Source organism: Phaethon aethereus, assembly GCF_964289735.1.
Source record: "Phaethon aethereus genome assembly, chromosome: 17".
NCBI classification, from domain to species: Eukaryota; Metazoa; Chordata; class Aves; order Phaethontiformes; family Phaethontidae; genus Phaethon; species Phaethon aethereus.
The window spans coordinates 5,197,489-5,212,143 of record NC_138593.1 but is presented as its reverse complement, the minus strand read 5'-3'; the positions used below and the strand labels follow the sequence as shown (position 1 = coordinate 5,212,143).

Genomic DNA, 14,655 nt, shown 5'->3' with positions numbered 1-14,655 from the left:
GTGATTGTGACACAGTCTGAAACATAAACATAACATCTGGAAGCACTCTTCCCGAGTCTGCCTCTTTATCAGACAGATGGCTGGAGAGCTGTAAGCCCATGGGCCTCTCAAAAGGTTCAAGGCCAAGAGGATAAAGTGCTACATCACAGCAGTTTTCCATTATGTCAGTTTTTCTAAACGTCTCTCCATTCTCCCACACTCAGTTTCTCTACCCGGCTGACAGACATCAAAAGCACTGGGTGACTCCATTCCGCTGCAAACGAAGTACAACATCCACAGGCAGAAACATCAGCCCAAGAACAGACTGAAGGCAGCTTGCTCCAGCCCACTTCCAGGTTTGCAGGAGCAAGAGGAGTTAGGCCTAGATTAGCCCCAGTCACTGCTTCTTGACACCACAGTTATAGGATGCTCTGGCTTTGGCAGAGAAGCCAGCTTAAGAAATTCCCCTAACCCTCCTTGCTTCTACCTTTAATCCATCTCTCTCATCCCCACAGCTGACAGCATACCAGCTGGTGGAGGTATGCTATTAAAAAAAAAGACAATGAAAATTACTTAGGTTAAAAATAACCCTCGCTCTGTCTTGGAACAGCTCTTATACCCTGTGGTGGCAATCCAGAATAAACTACAGAGCAAATACAAGCCCTTTCACAGAAGCTGTTCTCAGGGTAGATGCGGTACACATCATAAATCAACCACACAAGCCTTAGGCTGGAACCAAACAGAGGCAAGATTACAATATGGAAATGGTTATAATAGTAACCAAAAATATCTCTTCATTTACCCTGAGGACACATTTCAAACCTACCAGCTTTCCTCCAGAAACGAAAAACAACAAGGGAAAACAAATGACCAAGCAAGAGTCTAAGACTTGTTTTCACTAATCAACACTTGTTATCCTCATCAATAGCTACTTGAATCTCAGCACAAATTGCATTATGAGGCACACAAACACTGCTGATTTCAAGCTGTTTTCAGTTACTTGCTATAGTGGTAAAGTCTTTCTGAATAAATCTAAGTTAAGAAGCGATAGCTCTTGGCTTTAGCAGCACAAATAATACTTAAAAAAGTAAAAAAGCATGACCCACTTAAATTCTCAAGATGTAACTATAAACAATTATTGATGCGATGTAGCTAAAATATGTCCCTTTTTATTATTTATATAATGTGAAAGCTATATTAGCTGCTAAGTGGTGTTGCATTAAGATATAAACTGCTTGTTTCAAAGTGCTTACAATGTAATTGTATCCATACACTTAACGATAGTAGAAATGTGCAAGAAAAGAAAAGCAACGTGGCAATGAAAATGAGTAGTTTTATTGAGTACGGGCACTTGTTTCCAGGGATATGAAGGGGAAATAGTGCAATGGTACTCCATGGTGCGTCAGGGAGATTCCCGAGTAAATGAGAGCACATAGAGAAAGGGCAGAATTTCCTGTTCACGTGCTTAACAACTCAACACATCACTCTCTGCAGTATGACCAGAATGAATCCTGGATGTAGTTTTATCTGGCTACACAAAATAGTTTGTAGGAGGCAGCACTCCAATGCACTGAGAATCAGCTGGGGACATGTGACAATACAAGGGGAGAGTCAAATTACTCCTGTTGGTTGCAGCAGAGTGACAAGGCACAACTGTAGAAGATCCTTCACCCTCCTTTCCTGCTAGCTGACTCTCTGAGCTGTGCTAGAAATGGTCATGTAAAGAAAAATAACATGGGAAAAAAACATACTATGATCTTCTTGACAAGCTGTGTGAATGTTTATAAAGCATTCAAGAACTACAAACTTTAATTTACTTGCTTTTCAGAAGCTCTTTTGCAAAGACAGTGGAACTCTGCTTAAATTAACCAACATATTTATGAGTTGGCTGAGTGTGCTGCAAGAGAAGATTAGCCTGTGTTGATGCTGGAACTCCAGAACAGTACCTCACACCTATGCTGACCTTGCTACAGAACCGCACATCACCCAAATGAACTGCACTGCTCAACTAGCCTGAAAAAGCTGGTGGCAGCACAGAAGGATCCCATCAGGGACTTGCAATTCTGAACCAAATTAAATTAGCTTAATAGAATATTTGTGCTCTGCACAGAAGGCTCCAAGTGACACTTAGAAACTCAGTAATGTAATGCCCACTGCACTGTATGCTTTCCCGCTAGGATCTCAGTACACACATGCCCAGGTTTCCTTATCCCTGTATCCTTGTACACAAACATTTCATTCAAGTCTAAGTTAGTCATGCTTTCAGAAGACAGAGACTATTTACATAGACAAATGAAAGAGTCCTTAATTAAAGCATTGACTTTTATTTGCATAATTAGTGCTAAAAATATTTTATGGGTTAATTAGACTTTATGCAAATTTGATTGAGAAGATTTAATTTGGGGTTTGATAACCTGACTAGTTGCGCAGTTGCAAATACACTCAGTTACATGCTGTTCTAAAGCCACATCCTCCCTTTCAGATGGTTTTGTTTTTCACTTTGGTCAGGCTCAAATGATATATTTTTCCTTTCGCTTTACCCACCCCCCCAAACTCTCCACTGAAAATCTCACTAACTGCAATGATATCAAATGTAAATACATTGAACCAGTGAGCTGCTCATGACAATAGAAATTCCACACTTTAAAGCAGTCTAATATTTTCCAGGCACTCTGACGGGGCACAGAATACAAACATTAAAATCTGCTCAGGTTTTCTGTGCCTGAAGATAGTACAAACCGACTGCATGGGAAAGCAATAACCAACCCAGCATCCACCGAAGATTTTATGATACTCCTCAATAAGCCCAGGTTTGAGGCTAATAATAAGTGCAGAGCTAGGGAAGCCTTGCTCGAACTCTACAATGAAAATGCTCTGCGTGAACTAATGTATAGCAGTGTTGTGCAAATTCATTAAGATGATACTCAGCAAGAGCAAAATAATTTCCACCAAAAGCAGCAATACATGACTTTACTATGTGTTACAGAAGACAATCATACTTACTGAACAAGCACTGCTTTTATGTCTGTGGAACAACCAGGCTTAGCCTCAGTAGAAACATACTAAACAGGAACACAGGCACTGGCAGGCTAGTTGATACCAGTGCTCCCAGGAGTGCACTGCTCTGCCTCTGACAGTGTATGGCTTAGCACAGGAACCTCCAGTTCTGGAAGAAGGAACCATTTGCAAAAGGAGATTCTTCTGTATTATATACAAGACACTAAATACTGAAAGGTTTAAATTATCCTGTACCAATGCTTGAAAGTTAGAGCGGTTCACTGTGGAAGAATTCATTGCTTGCTTGATGAACCAAGCACAGAGGCTGTGGTATGTTCAGAGAAACAAGGTCAAAACTATCAAGCCAAAAAATTATGTTCAGTAAAAACTTTTAAAATTAAGGATATTCATAGCCATGCCAAAATGACACCCCCTCATCCCCCCCAACATAGGCCTATTCTATTCATTTTTTAATTTAAACTGATGAATTTTATTATCTGAAACTGAGATGCCCTGTTATAGATCAGCAGATGGTACCGCAGTTAACGTAAGTGTCTCCAGATTTCCAGGCTACAGGTTTAATAGCTATGAGTAGTGGTAATATAAGCCCTAAGTCTTTCAACCAATGAATGGTATCATGGATATAAATGAGTTTAATGTGCCGAGAATATGAGGTTTCATACCTGTTCCTTGAACTTGGTGCTATCCTCTGACAAATAACTGTTGTGGTTGAATGCTTTCCACCATTCCCCACCTCTTGTTTCACGTCCCACTGTCGGGGGTCACTTGTCTTTGCACTGAGAATGTTTACACCTTTCTTCACCTTTGCCCTGTTGGAAACAGCAATTGTAAAAAGTTTACAAGAGAGTCATTCAGGACTGTGACCTTCCAAATGTGGCTCAGGCATGGAAAGCTCAATATATCAGTTTTAAGCTAACTACTATGTATGTTTCTAATCCATCAGGAAATGAGAGTGGTATCATGAATGCAGATCTAAGGCAACATGTCACTTTTTTGGACAGAGCCAGCTAACTGTGTGCCTTTATCTGTTCTGCCAACAGCAGGCTGGAGATATGATTAAAGGGCTGCTTAACTTCACACCATCAAAACACATTCACCATGGCCTCTACTCAGCAGGAATTGGCTTCACCATAGCAAAGAGGCTAACGCATGGTAAAAAAATCATGTTTTTCTAAAATACTTATGCTACACAAAATGTTAGTTATTGAGCAGAAACCATCATCTAACAAGCCGTTGGTATCTTCTTGAACATTTACGAGGACTCATCACCTAAGTTCCTTGGAAACACTCATCTTTTTGCATCTTTAGACACTAAAACACTTTAAAAATGTAGTCATGAATGATGGAGAGTACTTGTCTTCTCATTGCAGTTTTTCAACAGTGAGACAAAACACGATCAATTTAAGGCATTGAAAAAGAAAACCTTTTTTCTCAGCATAAAAGCGTAAGTGCTTAATTCTCTCATTTGTAACACAAACCTGATGCACCTCTAATGCCTTCAGTTGAATTACTCAGAAATGAAAACAGAAGAAGTAAAGGGAGAATCAAATCTGTTACTGAAGGTTCATTAAAGCTCTAAGTCCCATTAAGTTTTCCAGCATATTACAGTTCAAATAAATGAATAATAAATAAACATTTCATTAATAAGAAAATACTACCACTAATCTTGAGATCTGTATAAACCCATCTGTATGTTTTGGGTAGCATGTATTTTAGGAGATGTTTGGATGTATTTTAGGATACTGTTATTTAGCAACTGGAGAGAAGTAAAAGCTCATCATATAGACACTTTGTTCAGCTGTTCCTTGAGATGGACTCTGAAATGGCATAACACCAAAATGAGTTTCCTCATGTTTGGATTTTCAACAGAATTACAACTTTGTCAGCAGCTGCAAATAGCTCTTTCTACCATGTAGCTTGACACAGTCAATACCTGGGCTCCTGTTAATTAGGACGGACATTTTGTATGGCCAAAGTTAGTGGTAAAATACACTGCCAGGGGATGACAGACCATGGCTACAATGCCATTTTGTTAATTAACTACAGTATGGGGCATTAAGTTGAGTGGTTTTCACATATGCCATTATATAAAGCCCATTAAAAAAAAAATTCCATCCCAGGGTAAAATAGGTTACGTTTAGTGAGAAAAATCAATGTTGTGATTGCACTTAGCACTGGCATTAGGGTATGAACACCCAGAAGATTGAACTTCCTAAATAAATATGCAGAAGCACAATTTGCAACTCTCCCTCTAAAAAGGACATTGAGTTTTATATAACAAGGTCAATGAATGAATCAGAATTAAGTCAGATAGTACTGAGTCCCATACATTTTTAAATGCAGTCTGTACACATATGCTACAAATGTTTTCACTTAAATTTTTACTTACTCAGTGTTTGAGTGCTAGCAAGGAAAAGCCTATTTAATTCCTTACCAAAGATTCGTTGACCTTGTATGCTTGTGATTAAATATTAATTTTTTAAATCAATAGTGCCAACCTTGTACATAAAAATTTTTAAGTTATACTATCTCAATAAATCCTGAGACCAAGGACCTGGAGGCCAAATTGCTTGCCAGTCTCCTGTATTTACCCACCTCATCTATGCAGTACATATACATGTACCATGTTTACTTAAGGGAGGCAGGTATGGTGACAATAGACAGATGACAAACAGCTAAAGTACTCCAGGTTTCCTTAGTGTGCCATTCTCCACTCCAGTTGGAAAACTCTCCCCTTTGCCATGTCTGTTTATTCATGGGTAGATGGTTGTCCTCACACAGAGGCTTTTCTGGACAGCTCTACAACCTGAAAGTATCCACCAGCCATAACTTGTCAGCTTGGACTTCCACCCAAAGTGGAGTAAATATCTTCCTCTCCAGCATTATTCTAGCCAATTAGTGTATTTACCACAGGAGTCACTAAATTGCTTCCGTCACGTTAGCTCTGTGGTCTCCATGGTAGGAGTAACTAAACCAAGGCCCCAAGTCTGCTGCTCAGGAAACTCACCCTTTACTTTTTCTGTACCTAAACACAGACCCTGCTAAGCAAACCACCTACATATGCACGGACCTTATGGGCAGCAGCTCATTTATTTGAGTTTGATTGTCTATGTGCTGAAATGTAAGCACAGTTTTTGATCTTTTGACAAAAGCAGACCTTGCAATGGAAAGATGAAAGACAGACCACCATTAAGAATGGCACAGAATATCAGAGGTCAGCTTCAATGCCACACTGGATAGAGGACTCCATTTGAACAGGTGTTTGAAGCTTTATGAACACATGGTAGCCAGAACAGTGAAAGACTTTCTTGCTTGAACTTCTACGGTTATTAATTCATAGCACAGGAAACCTCTGCCTCAGCTCTGTCTCAAACTAACTGTCCCGCTTTAAATCTCTCAAGTGGAGAACTAAAACATTTTGCTGGCATGCAGAGCAAGCAGCATCTCAAAGACATTACAGAAGAAGTCTCCAGCAGCTTACCTAGAAATCATCACTTAATTTTTGTCAAGACCAAGTAAAAATATTTACTTACACAATCTCACAACAAATACAATTGTGTAAATGTTCAATTTCCAAGCAAATAGTTCATTTCCAAATAGAAGCTTTGAGTTGTATACAAAGATTTCCATTTATCACCTTAGCTTCCTAACACATCAAACTTAGAAATGATGCTTCTAATTAATACATTCTGATCAACTACAGTAGAATCTAGCTGTTCCATTTCACTGTCCTCAAATTACAAGAAAACTTAGCAGTATTTAGATGTTACACTATACAGCTGATAAAGACAGTAATTGAAAGGCAACTAATGAACAACAGCCAGAGCTGAAGATGTGACTTCTGATTTCAGGAGCTGAAATTATAGTTTTCTATTTAAATTTAAATTTTAATCTTGCATAACTGCTACGGCCATGGAAGGGTTCTGCTGCCTGCAGCAGTGCTATAGGGAGGGCAGACTGCTGGGTACTCCACACAGTTCTTCACATGCTATATGATTTTGCTGACATATGCTAGTATTGGACAGCATCACCTCTCTTATTCCAGAGAAAGTCATCCTCAAAGCACAGGTCCAAGCGGGGCTGCATTGCTTGGGTGTGCTGTGACACAAGTAAGTCACCTACCAGCAAAGGAAGAGTCTGAAGTTACGGGTACGTAACACCACATGAAGCTGATTAGGAGTCCCTGGCTCTACAGCTCCCGTATTTTCTGTAGCCTGGAACACTCTGCTGACTCACTGGTGAGCAAAGTTGGTAGCCTTAATCAGCCTGGATGGCTCACTGCAAGATCAGATAAGCAGCAATGTCAGTGCCAGGGAAGCACAGAAGCATGAAGTGAGGCATGGAGTCACAGACCACGGCGATACCCTCAGCAGCAGCAGGTACCTTTTCTGTGGGTTAGCAGCATTGTCAAACTGCACTCCAACAGAAAGTTTACACAGCGGCTTGGGTAGACAAGGCTGCACTACAGAATAAAAAGCTAAATCAATACTAAATTCCTATAATCAGCGACCTCCATAATATCTGGAATAGTTTTCCAGACACTAAACCTTCTGGATCCTGTTAAGAGTTTTTGTTTTCAGAGGGTTATACTGAGCTCTGCATCTTCTGTGCTCCTCATAAATGCCATGCTATTCTCAGCATGCTGTACTTCGATCTGAGTGCAGTCTGGTTTTAGATCAGTGGCCACTGCTTTGTACAGACAGCCTCTTCAGCTCAAATCTATTGTCCAAGCTGCTGTGCTGGAAAACTTCTCTTTAGGAAGTATTTGAAACATAAATATTAGAGACAGATGCAGGTTCAGTCTAACCGCGGGGATCGGCTCACCTGTATGGTAGTCCCTGGGTCACACGAGCCGAGTGTGGGCATGCCGTACCTCCCCATGCTGGGCGAGGGACAGGATGTTGGTGCTAAATCCTCTGCATTTCCGAACATAAATCCCCATGTTTATATGTCAAGTTGGTGTTTCAACTTAACAAATACTGACCCCTTTTGGTCAGTCTTCTTTGGAGCCTCAATGTTTCTTGCAACTCTTTACTAATCCTCCCTTAGTTGCCCAGAGTAGTAGAAGCCCTTGACATTACTGACAGTAAAGGTCACATTGTAAGAAATTATTTTACTGTATCTCCCCAAACCCAGGGAGCCTCTCCTGGCGGCCTGCTTCTGGGCTGCACTTTACAGTAAGTCTCTAACCTTCCCAAGTTCTGCCAAAAAAATTTCAACTTCTTCCTGCCTTGATTTAAGTTCACTCCTTTCCTTCTTTGTTCCCAGAGTAAATCAGGAGATTAAAGCCAGCTGCAGGAACCCATAAAACCCAGGCAGGAGACTAACCACAGCAATTAAGCAAGAATTGTTTTATTAAGTAAATCTTTTTCCTTTCATCTTTCATGGAATGAGTTGCTAGATCTCACTGCAGCTCTGAATGAACAGGACAGACATCTGCCTGGCAAAACAATATTCATTAAAAGCCTCATTGCTGGCCTTAGTTGAAAAGCCAAAAGCAGAACAGAAGAATATGACCTGGTTAGCCAAGCTGACCTTTCAAATATGCTCCTTTAATTTGCAAAATACATGGACAGAGTAAGTGCGATTAAGCGGCTACAGCTCTGCTTAAGGAATATGGGAGATCAGGTATCAGCTCCAGGCTTCCTGCAGGACTCCGCACAAGCCATAGGAGCCCCGTTCGCCTCCGTCCTACTCTAGCAAGCAGATTTCCACGAGGGCTTCACATAGCCACCTCTTTGCTACAAGAGATTTTAATTTACAAGCTATATGCACAGGTAAGCAGCAAAAGAGAGTCCCATCTCAACCAGAGAATTTAGGTACTAGTTTCATTAGGTAATAAATTACTGCTGACAGCAGTATTTCAGATTCGGTTCCCATTAAGAAGGCTAGTCCAAAGTGCCATCCATGCAAGAATTTTGTTTTCTTTGATTTCTAGATTTACAACATGGGCTAATCATTAGTAAAAGTGAAGATCTTGCTCCTTAGAGCATCCTTTCTCCTTCAGGCATTTTCTTTCTCATGGGGTATCCCGAAAATGCCTTCAGGAAACAGCTTTTGTAAAAAAGGGCAAAACCCCTTTAAAACATCAAAACAGCCAATCTAGGTATTTAGTCCTTGTTCTTCTCTCCTTCCCCTTTTCCTTTCACTTCTTAGAATGCTGGTCTATTTGAAACAACCTCAAAAAAAATGCCATGTCAAACAAAAAAATTTGAAATATTTTACTTTGAAATTGCAGTAATCAAATCCTTAAAAATCTCCAAGCCACAATGCTTAAGCTTCTTGAATATAAGTCTAATTCTGCGAGCAGATTTCAGTATTTCTGAAACCTCCTCTATCAGCTGAATTGGACTGAATTCAGCTTCACCAAAACTGCGTATTTTTGTGACCGTCCATCAAAATTATATAAATTTCTTCCATTGCCACTGAGGAATACTGGGATCCGAAATTGCTCAGGGGTTGTTCTTCTGTAGTGTTTCTTACATAACTGAAATTCCCTGAGACCCTGGGAAAATCAGCTGTCTCTTATTTCAATGGGAATAGGCACTTCCTATCCCTCAGCAAGCCTTGAAGAGCTCAGCTGCAAGGCACGAAGTGGATGCTGTCAGCTGTTTTTTTTTTTTTTTTCCCCAGAAAAGAAATCTAATGTGCTTTGGGATGTTCCGGTGACAGAGTTCTTTGGTTTGGGCTGGTTTCTGTGGTTAACTCTTTGTTAGCATTACCAGTCCTCTTGAGGTGTCAGGTATCCCATTATTTATTTTAAAAGAAAAGGAAAGAGAGATGCTTTCGGTGAAGCTTGGATACCACTACTTAAGCCACAGAGACAGCCATTTAATCTCCTAATATATCTCCTGGCAAAACTGCTTTCTCCAGCACTGAATGTTAATGGCACTAGTTAAGGGATTACAGGAAAGGCAGGAGGAAAAACCCCATTTTTTTGTGTATATATATACACACACACACATATATATATGTATATAAAAAATTTTAAAAAATAAAAGCAGGAGGGAACTACACAACACAGAGAATATGGATTTGTCTTCCAAGCTGAGAGGAAACCCAGTCTGAATTTACAACCTGCTAACATTCTGCCTCCAGCAAAGATAAACACTGTAAACTCCTGACGTTCACAGAAGCTGTCACAGAGCTGCTACTGCATTTAGCTCCAGCTCATCCTCCTTTCAGAGAAACAATCACATTTCAGCCCAGATATTACTGAGGGGTTCTCAAATCAACTGGTCAGGTTGAGTATTTAAACCTGAAGCAGGCTCATAGGAGCTCAAAACATACGGGAGCTCTTGCAATGGCTGCCAGAAGCTCTACTTGCCCTCTGCCTTGGCTACCTGCATTTATGGGGCCACTGAGGTGGCAAACCCACTGTTACTGAGCTCAAATTATCAGAGCAGTAACAAGATAGAAGACAAGATGGCCCAAAGTAGAAGAAAGCAAAATCATGCTCCAAATAACTCAAGTTCAGCATACACCTTCCTTTTCTTAATTCCTCAATCCATAGCTTCAAGAATTTCTGTGGACATAGCAGTTATCAACAACTCCCACAGCTTTATGTGAAGTATTGCAGGGTTTAGATTTTTTAGCCTCAGCTCCCAGAGTCATTTGCAAGGAATCCTCACAGCTATTAAGAAAAGGGGAAGACGGAAAACTGAAAGCAGAAGAGTAAGTGTTTTCAATAACAAGAACCCCATATTTCTTCTTTTTTTTTAATCCTCAATATTTTTGTAACACTTGAGGTTGGCATCACAAAATACAAAAATCCATTCCCATTAGGAAGGATGGAGATCCCCTTGTGCTAAGCACTGTCCAAGTACAGTGCAGAAAGATCTCCTTCTCCTCAGAGTTTACAATGTAAGTATTAACCAGCAGATGGGAACATATAATTTGGGAGTACAAAGCCACAGGGGACAAGACTACTCTTTTCAACCTCCTTTTCATTGCCCTTTACCTGTAACTCATGGAATCGGCAAAAAATCTGGGTTCACAAGAAATGCAAGGGAAGCTCTTACTGAGAAGACCAAAGTCTTACAGTGCCTGAGAGGTGTTTCCAGCAGCGCTTTAAAACTGTTGTCCTCCTCATACGAAGCATTTTAGATGTTTAACCTTAGCAGACTAGGGGACAGTCTGAGTTTTCAGTTTTCTATGACTTACCCTTTCCATTTCCTTAGAGAGTGAATGAGTAGAAAGGTTCTTTTATAATTGGAACTCAAAACAGCCAACGGGTAAAGTCAAAGATCCATCTCACGGTCTCTGCAAGGAACTGAAAGAAGTTGATGCATAATCACATCTAGGTAAAGTCCCTGAAAAGTCTTTGCTACAGGATCAGTATCTGAGTGAACACTCATTTATAAATTCCTTATATCAGGAACCATTGGACACCACGCTGTCTGCTCTGTATTGAAAAGTGAGTTAGAATAAGCATCGGTCTCACACCAACACACACTTGCAGAGAGAGCCAGAATAGAGAGACTGAGATGGGTGTTGAGTAAACAAAAAACCTACCCGGGGGAATCCAGACTGCAGATTCAGCTGCACATGCTAAATACAAGCTCACTGCCTCCACAGATCTATCTTATAGGACCAGAGACACGTTTTAGATGAGTAAATGCTTTGAGATTATATTCCCTACTACATGGGGGTTCTATTATTACAAAAAAAAAAAATCTCTAAGCTGCATATTTGTGACATTCCCCCAGCTGGCAAAGCAATAGCAGTGCTGAGGAAAATACTTACTGTTTGCAGTGGTTATTAGGATTATTACTTAGACCCCAAGTGACTTTCTGAAGTAATCTTCCCGTGCAGTCCCTTTGTGTTTTTAATCCCATCCGCACTCCCCCTTCAGCAGCTGTCATGAACACAATTTTGCCATCAGCCATGCAGCCCCGAGGGCTGTGTTTCCTTTTCCTTTAGGGAAATATAATATTGCTGAGACCAACTGCTAGAAAGAAGGGGCAAGTGTCCTTAAAACATCAAAAAAGAGAAGAGCCATTCAGTCAAATAATTGTTTCAAATGTTATGTACTATACTAGGTATTTGTACAAGCGGTGAAAGAAGACTGATTATCAGGTGGTTCATCCCCAAGATGCAGCACTGTCTCTTTTGTACTCTAATTAATCTAACTTAAATTGACTCAAGGATGGACCATTTTACCATTGCCCTGGAGAGAACTCCCTCCAGACAGCAGGGACTTTGCTGACTCTGCGGGTGTTACAATAACACGTGCTTCCATCCATTTAGTCCTGCCTTCTCTCTCTCTTGCTTTAAAGTACCGAGCAGCACCAACCAGGGGCAACGTTTTGGCATAGATCAGTGCCAAACCCACAATCAACAAAGTGGAAAGGCTGCTAAGAAAGGCAACTGTAGAATGAAACAGGACTATGACAACACATTTCCTTTATACCCCTCGTACCATGACTCCAATATTTGGTAACGGTTCTTACTTTGCTCATCATAATCCTCACACTTGTATATAGTCACTTTAAGGCACATTAACACTGCTGTTATTCTTGATTTTTTTTCAGAAGCACACCTTGTGTTGTAACCTGCATGCTAGAGTGTGACAGAAACACTACAAAGATGGTCTAGGGGGATAGAGCAGACAGAACTGCTGGCTTTTATGTTTGAATTGAGTCTTAATCTAGTAAATGCTGGCAGTGATCTGTACTACAGCCTCCAAATTGGGTTCTTTCATGCTTTAAGTTTACCCAGCAATAACACAAATCCTTGTGCCCTGAGGCAGTTGCTGGTAGGTTGTGTATTTAGGTACAGATCTGAAGCCCCTGACACTTCAGTAAATCAGCAAAAATACTCCTGCTGACCTCAAGGCCTTTGGATCAGATGCATAAAGCACACATGGGTTTCCACAGGGTCACCACATGGCCAGTCAGTGCCAGTGGGCACTGTCAGCAGGCAGGGCACGGGACGGAAGCTCATGTGGCTCAGGAGCAAGACAGCAACGCTAATAAATTACAGATGGGATGTGGCTCAGGGAGTTCAAGTAATGTAGAAAACTATTCTCATCCTCCTATAGCTTCTTTGTAATTTCAAACAATATTTCTCTTTTTTTCCAGAAGTGACTGAATAAAGACAGACATAATTTTCTAATCTTTAAGAAGTATTTCAAAATTTGGTGGGTTTTACCTTGTATGTGCATGTATACACTCATCCACAGATACACACACAGAGTACTTCATACACAAGGTTTTCTTGTTTCTCTCCACTTTGTCTTTTCTGTGCCTGTCCCTCCACATTGGCTTTCTCTTGGCTTTGTATACCTCTGCATCCCCTCTTGTAACACTTCTTTTTCACTTCTCTCACATTTATTTTCACCTTCCTCTTTCATTTAGAAATTTGACTCAACCAGCCAAGTCACCACTGAGTTAGAGTTCAAATTCCAGCCCATCCATCCCTGCTCTCCTTCAGCTGCACTGAAAGAGAACCCTGAATCCAGTCCTTGACCTTCAGCTTCCTATTTGTCTGACCTCGGTTTGTTGTGTCGCATCACAGTGCAAAGGCATCTATTTTATTTTGTTTTGTTCTCCAAAAGAAACATAATGCCCCCAAAAATTATACAAGTTGTTTTCAATAAGCATGGACTCATGGCCAATTCACTGAGGCTGCCAGATGATAAAAACACAGACAATGAGGGGCCCTCTTTAGACCGGGAAGTTTTCGTGTCCAAAAGCATTTGCTAAGTTAAATGAAAAATTTCTCTCAACTCCTACACAATTCCTTAGGGGAGAAACTATGTCTCCATCTCACGCCTGCTATCCCTCCTAATCAGTTGCCTGCTCCTCTTCGGAACACCCTGTTTCTGGCTTTGGGATACACTGTCAGAAAGCTGACTTGTCTTGGCTGGATCTAAATAACCTTGACTAATATATTCCAACAAAGAGAGCCCCTTAAAGTCTTTTCACATTAGGTAAGTGGTGTCCAATTCCTGCTATAGAAAACCAGAATTAAATACCACTATAAGAGAAATGAGCCTGTCCAGCTGTAGGACTGTTACACCACAGGATTAGGTACAAGAGCTCAGGCAGCAATTCACTCAGAAGTTACTTTCCCTTTTGTTTGGTTTGTCTTAGTCCCGGCTCAAGTATCCAACTGTAACAGCAATTACTGCTGCAGAGCATCTCAACCGACTCTGCCTTCTCTGCCCACAGAGGGCTGTCAAAGCCATCTTTAATACTAATTACAGACGATCAAAGGAAGAGCTTTTCCTATAGAAACTCACCAGCAAGAATGAAAGGGAACAAGAACTGCAATCAAAATAAAAGCATGACTTGACACTTTTTTAAACAAGGCACTCTTTGCCCTTTTCAGAAGGCTGAGAAGTTTTTGCATGGAGACGGGGTTGCCTTAGGAGTGAGCAGGCAGCTGCCTGTGCATTAGAAATCAAAAGCCTTCTGTTCATTGCTGTACAGTTACAGGACCAGGTTTTACACCTTTAATCTGCCCGGCCCATTTAGGTCATCGACATTATCTCAACAACCATTGTTGGACATGCCCAAGGGCAACGGTTCCCTTGGGCTATCATCAGCCATTTCAACAGGACCATTTAAAGACACTCTCCCCCCTTTTTTTTTTGAGGCTGAGCCTGCACTCCAGGACAACTGTGGACTCTTGAAGCCATAATGAACAGAGCGA

General features: G+C 40.8%; 1 protein-coding gene across 3 annotated transcripts in view; it reads right to left on the bottom strand.

Annotated features, from left to right (window-relative positions):
• TMEM132C (transmembrane protein 132C) overlaps nucleotides 1-14,655 on the bottom strand; it is a gene marked incomplete at its 5' end in the record, with an annotated part of 217,519 nt that overhangs the window by 90,568 nt on the left and 112,296 nt on the right. For all 3 annotated transcript variants that reach the window (XM_082007836.1, XM_082007837.1, XM_082007835.1), the window contains one exon: nucleotides 3,660-3,806. In XM_082007836.1, the coding sequence (XP_081863962.1) occupies nucleotides 3,660-3,806 (147 nt within the window). The remainder of the gene's footprint in view (nucleotides 1-3,659; nucleotides 3,807-14,655) is intronic.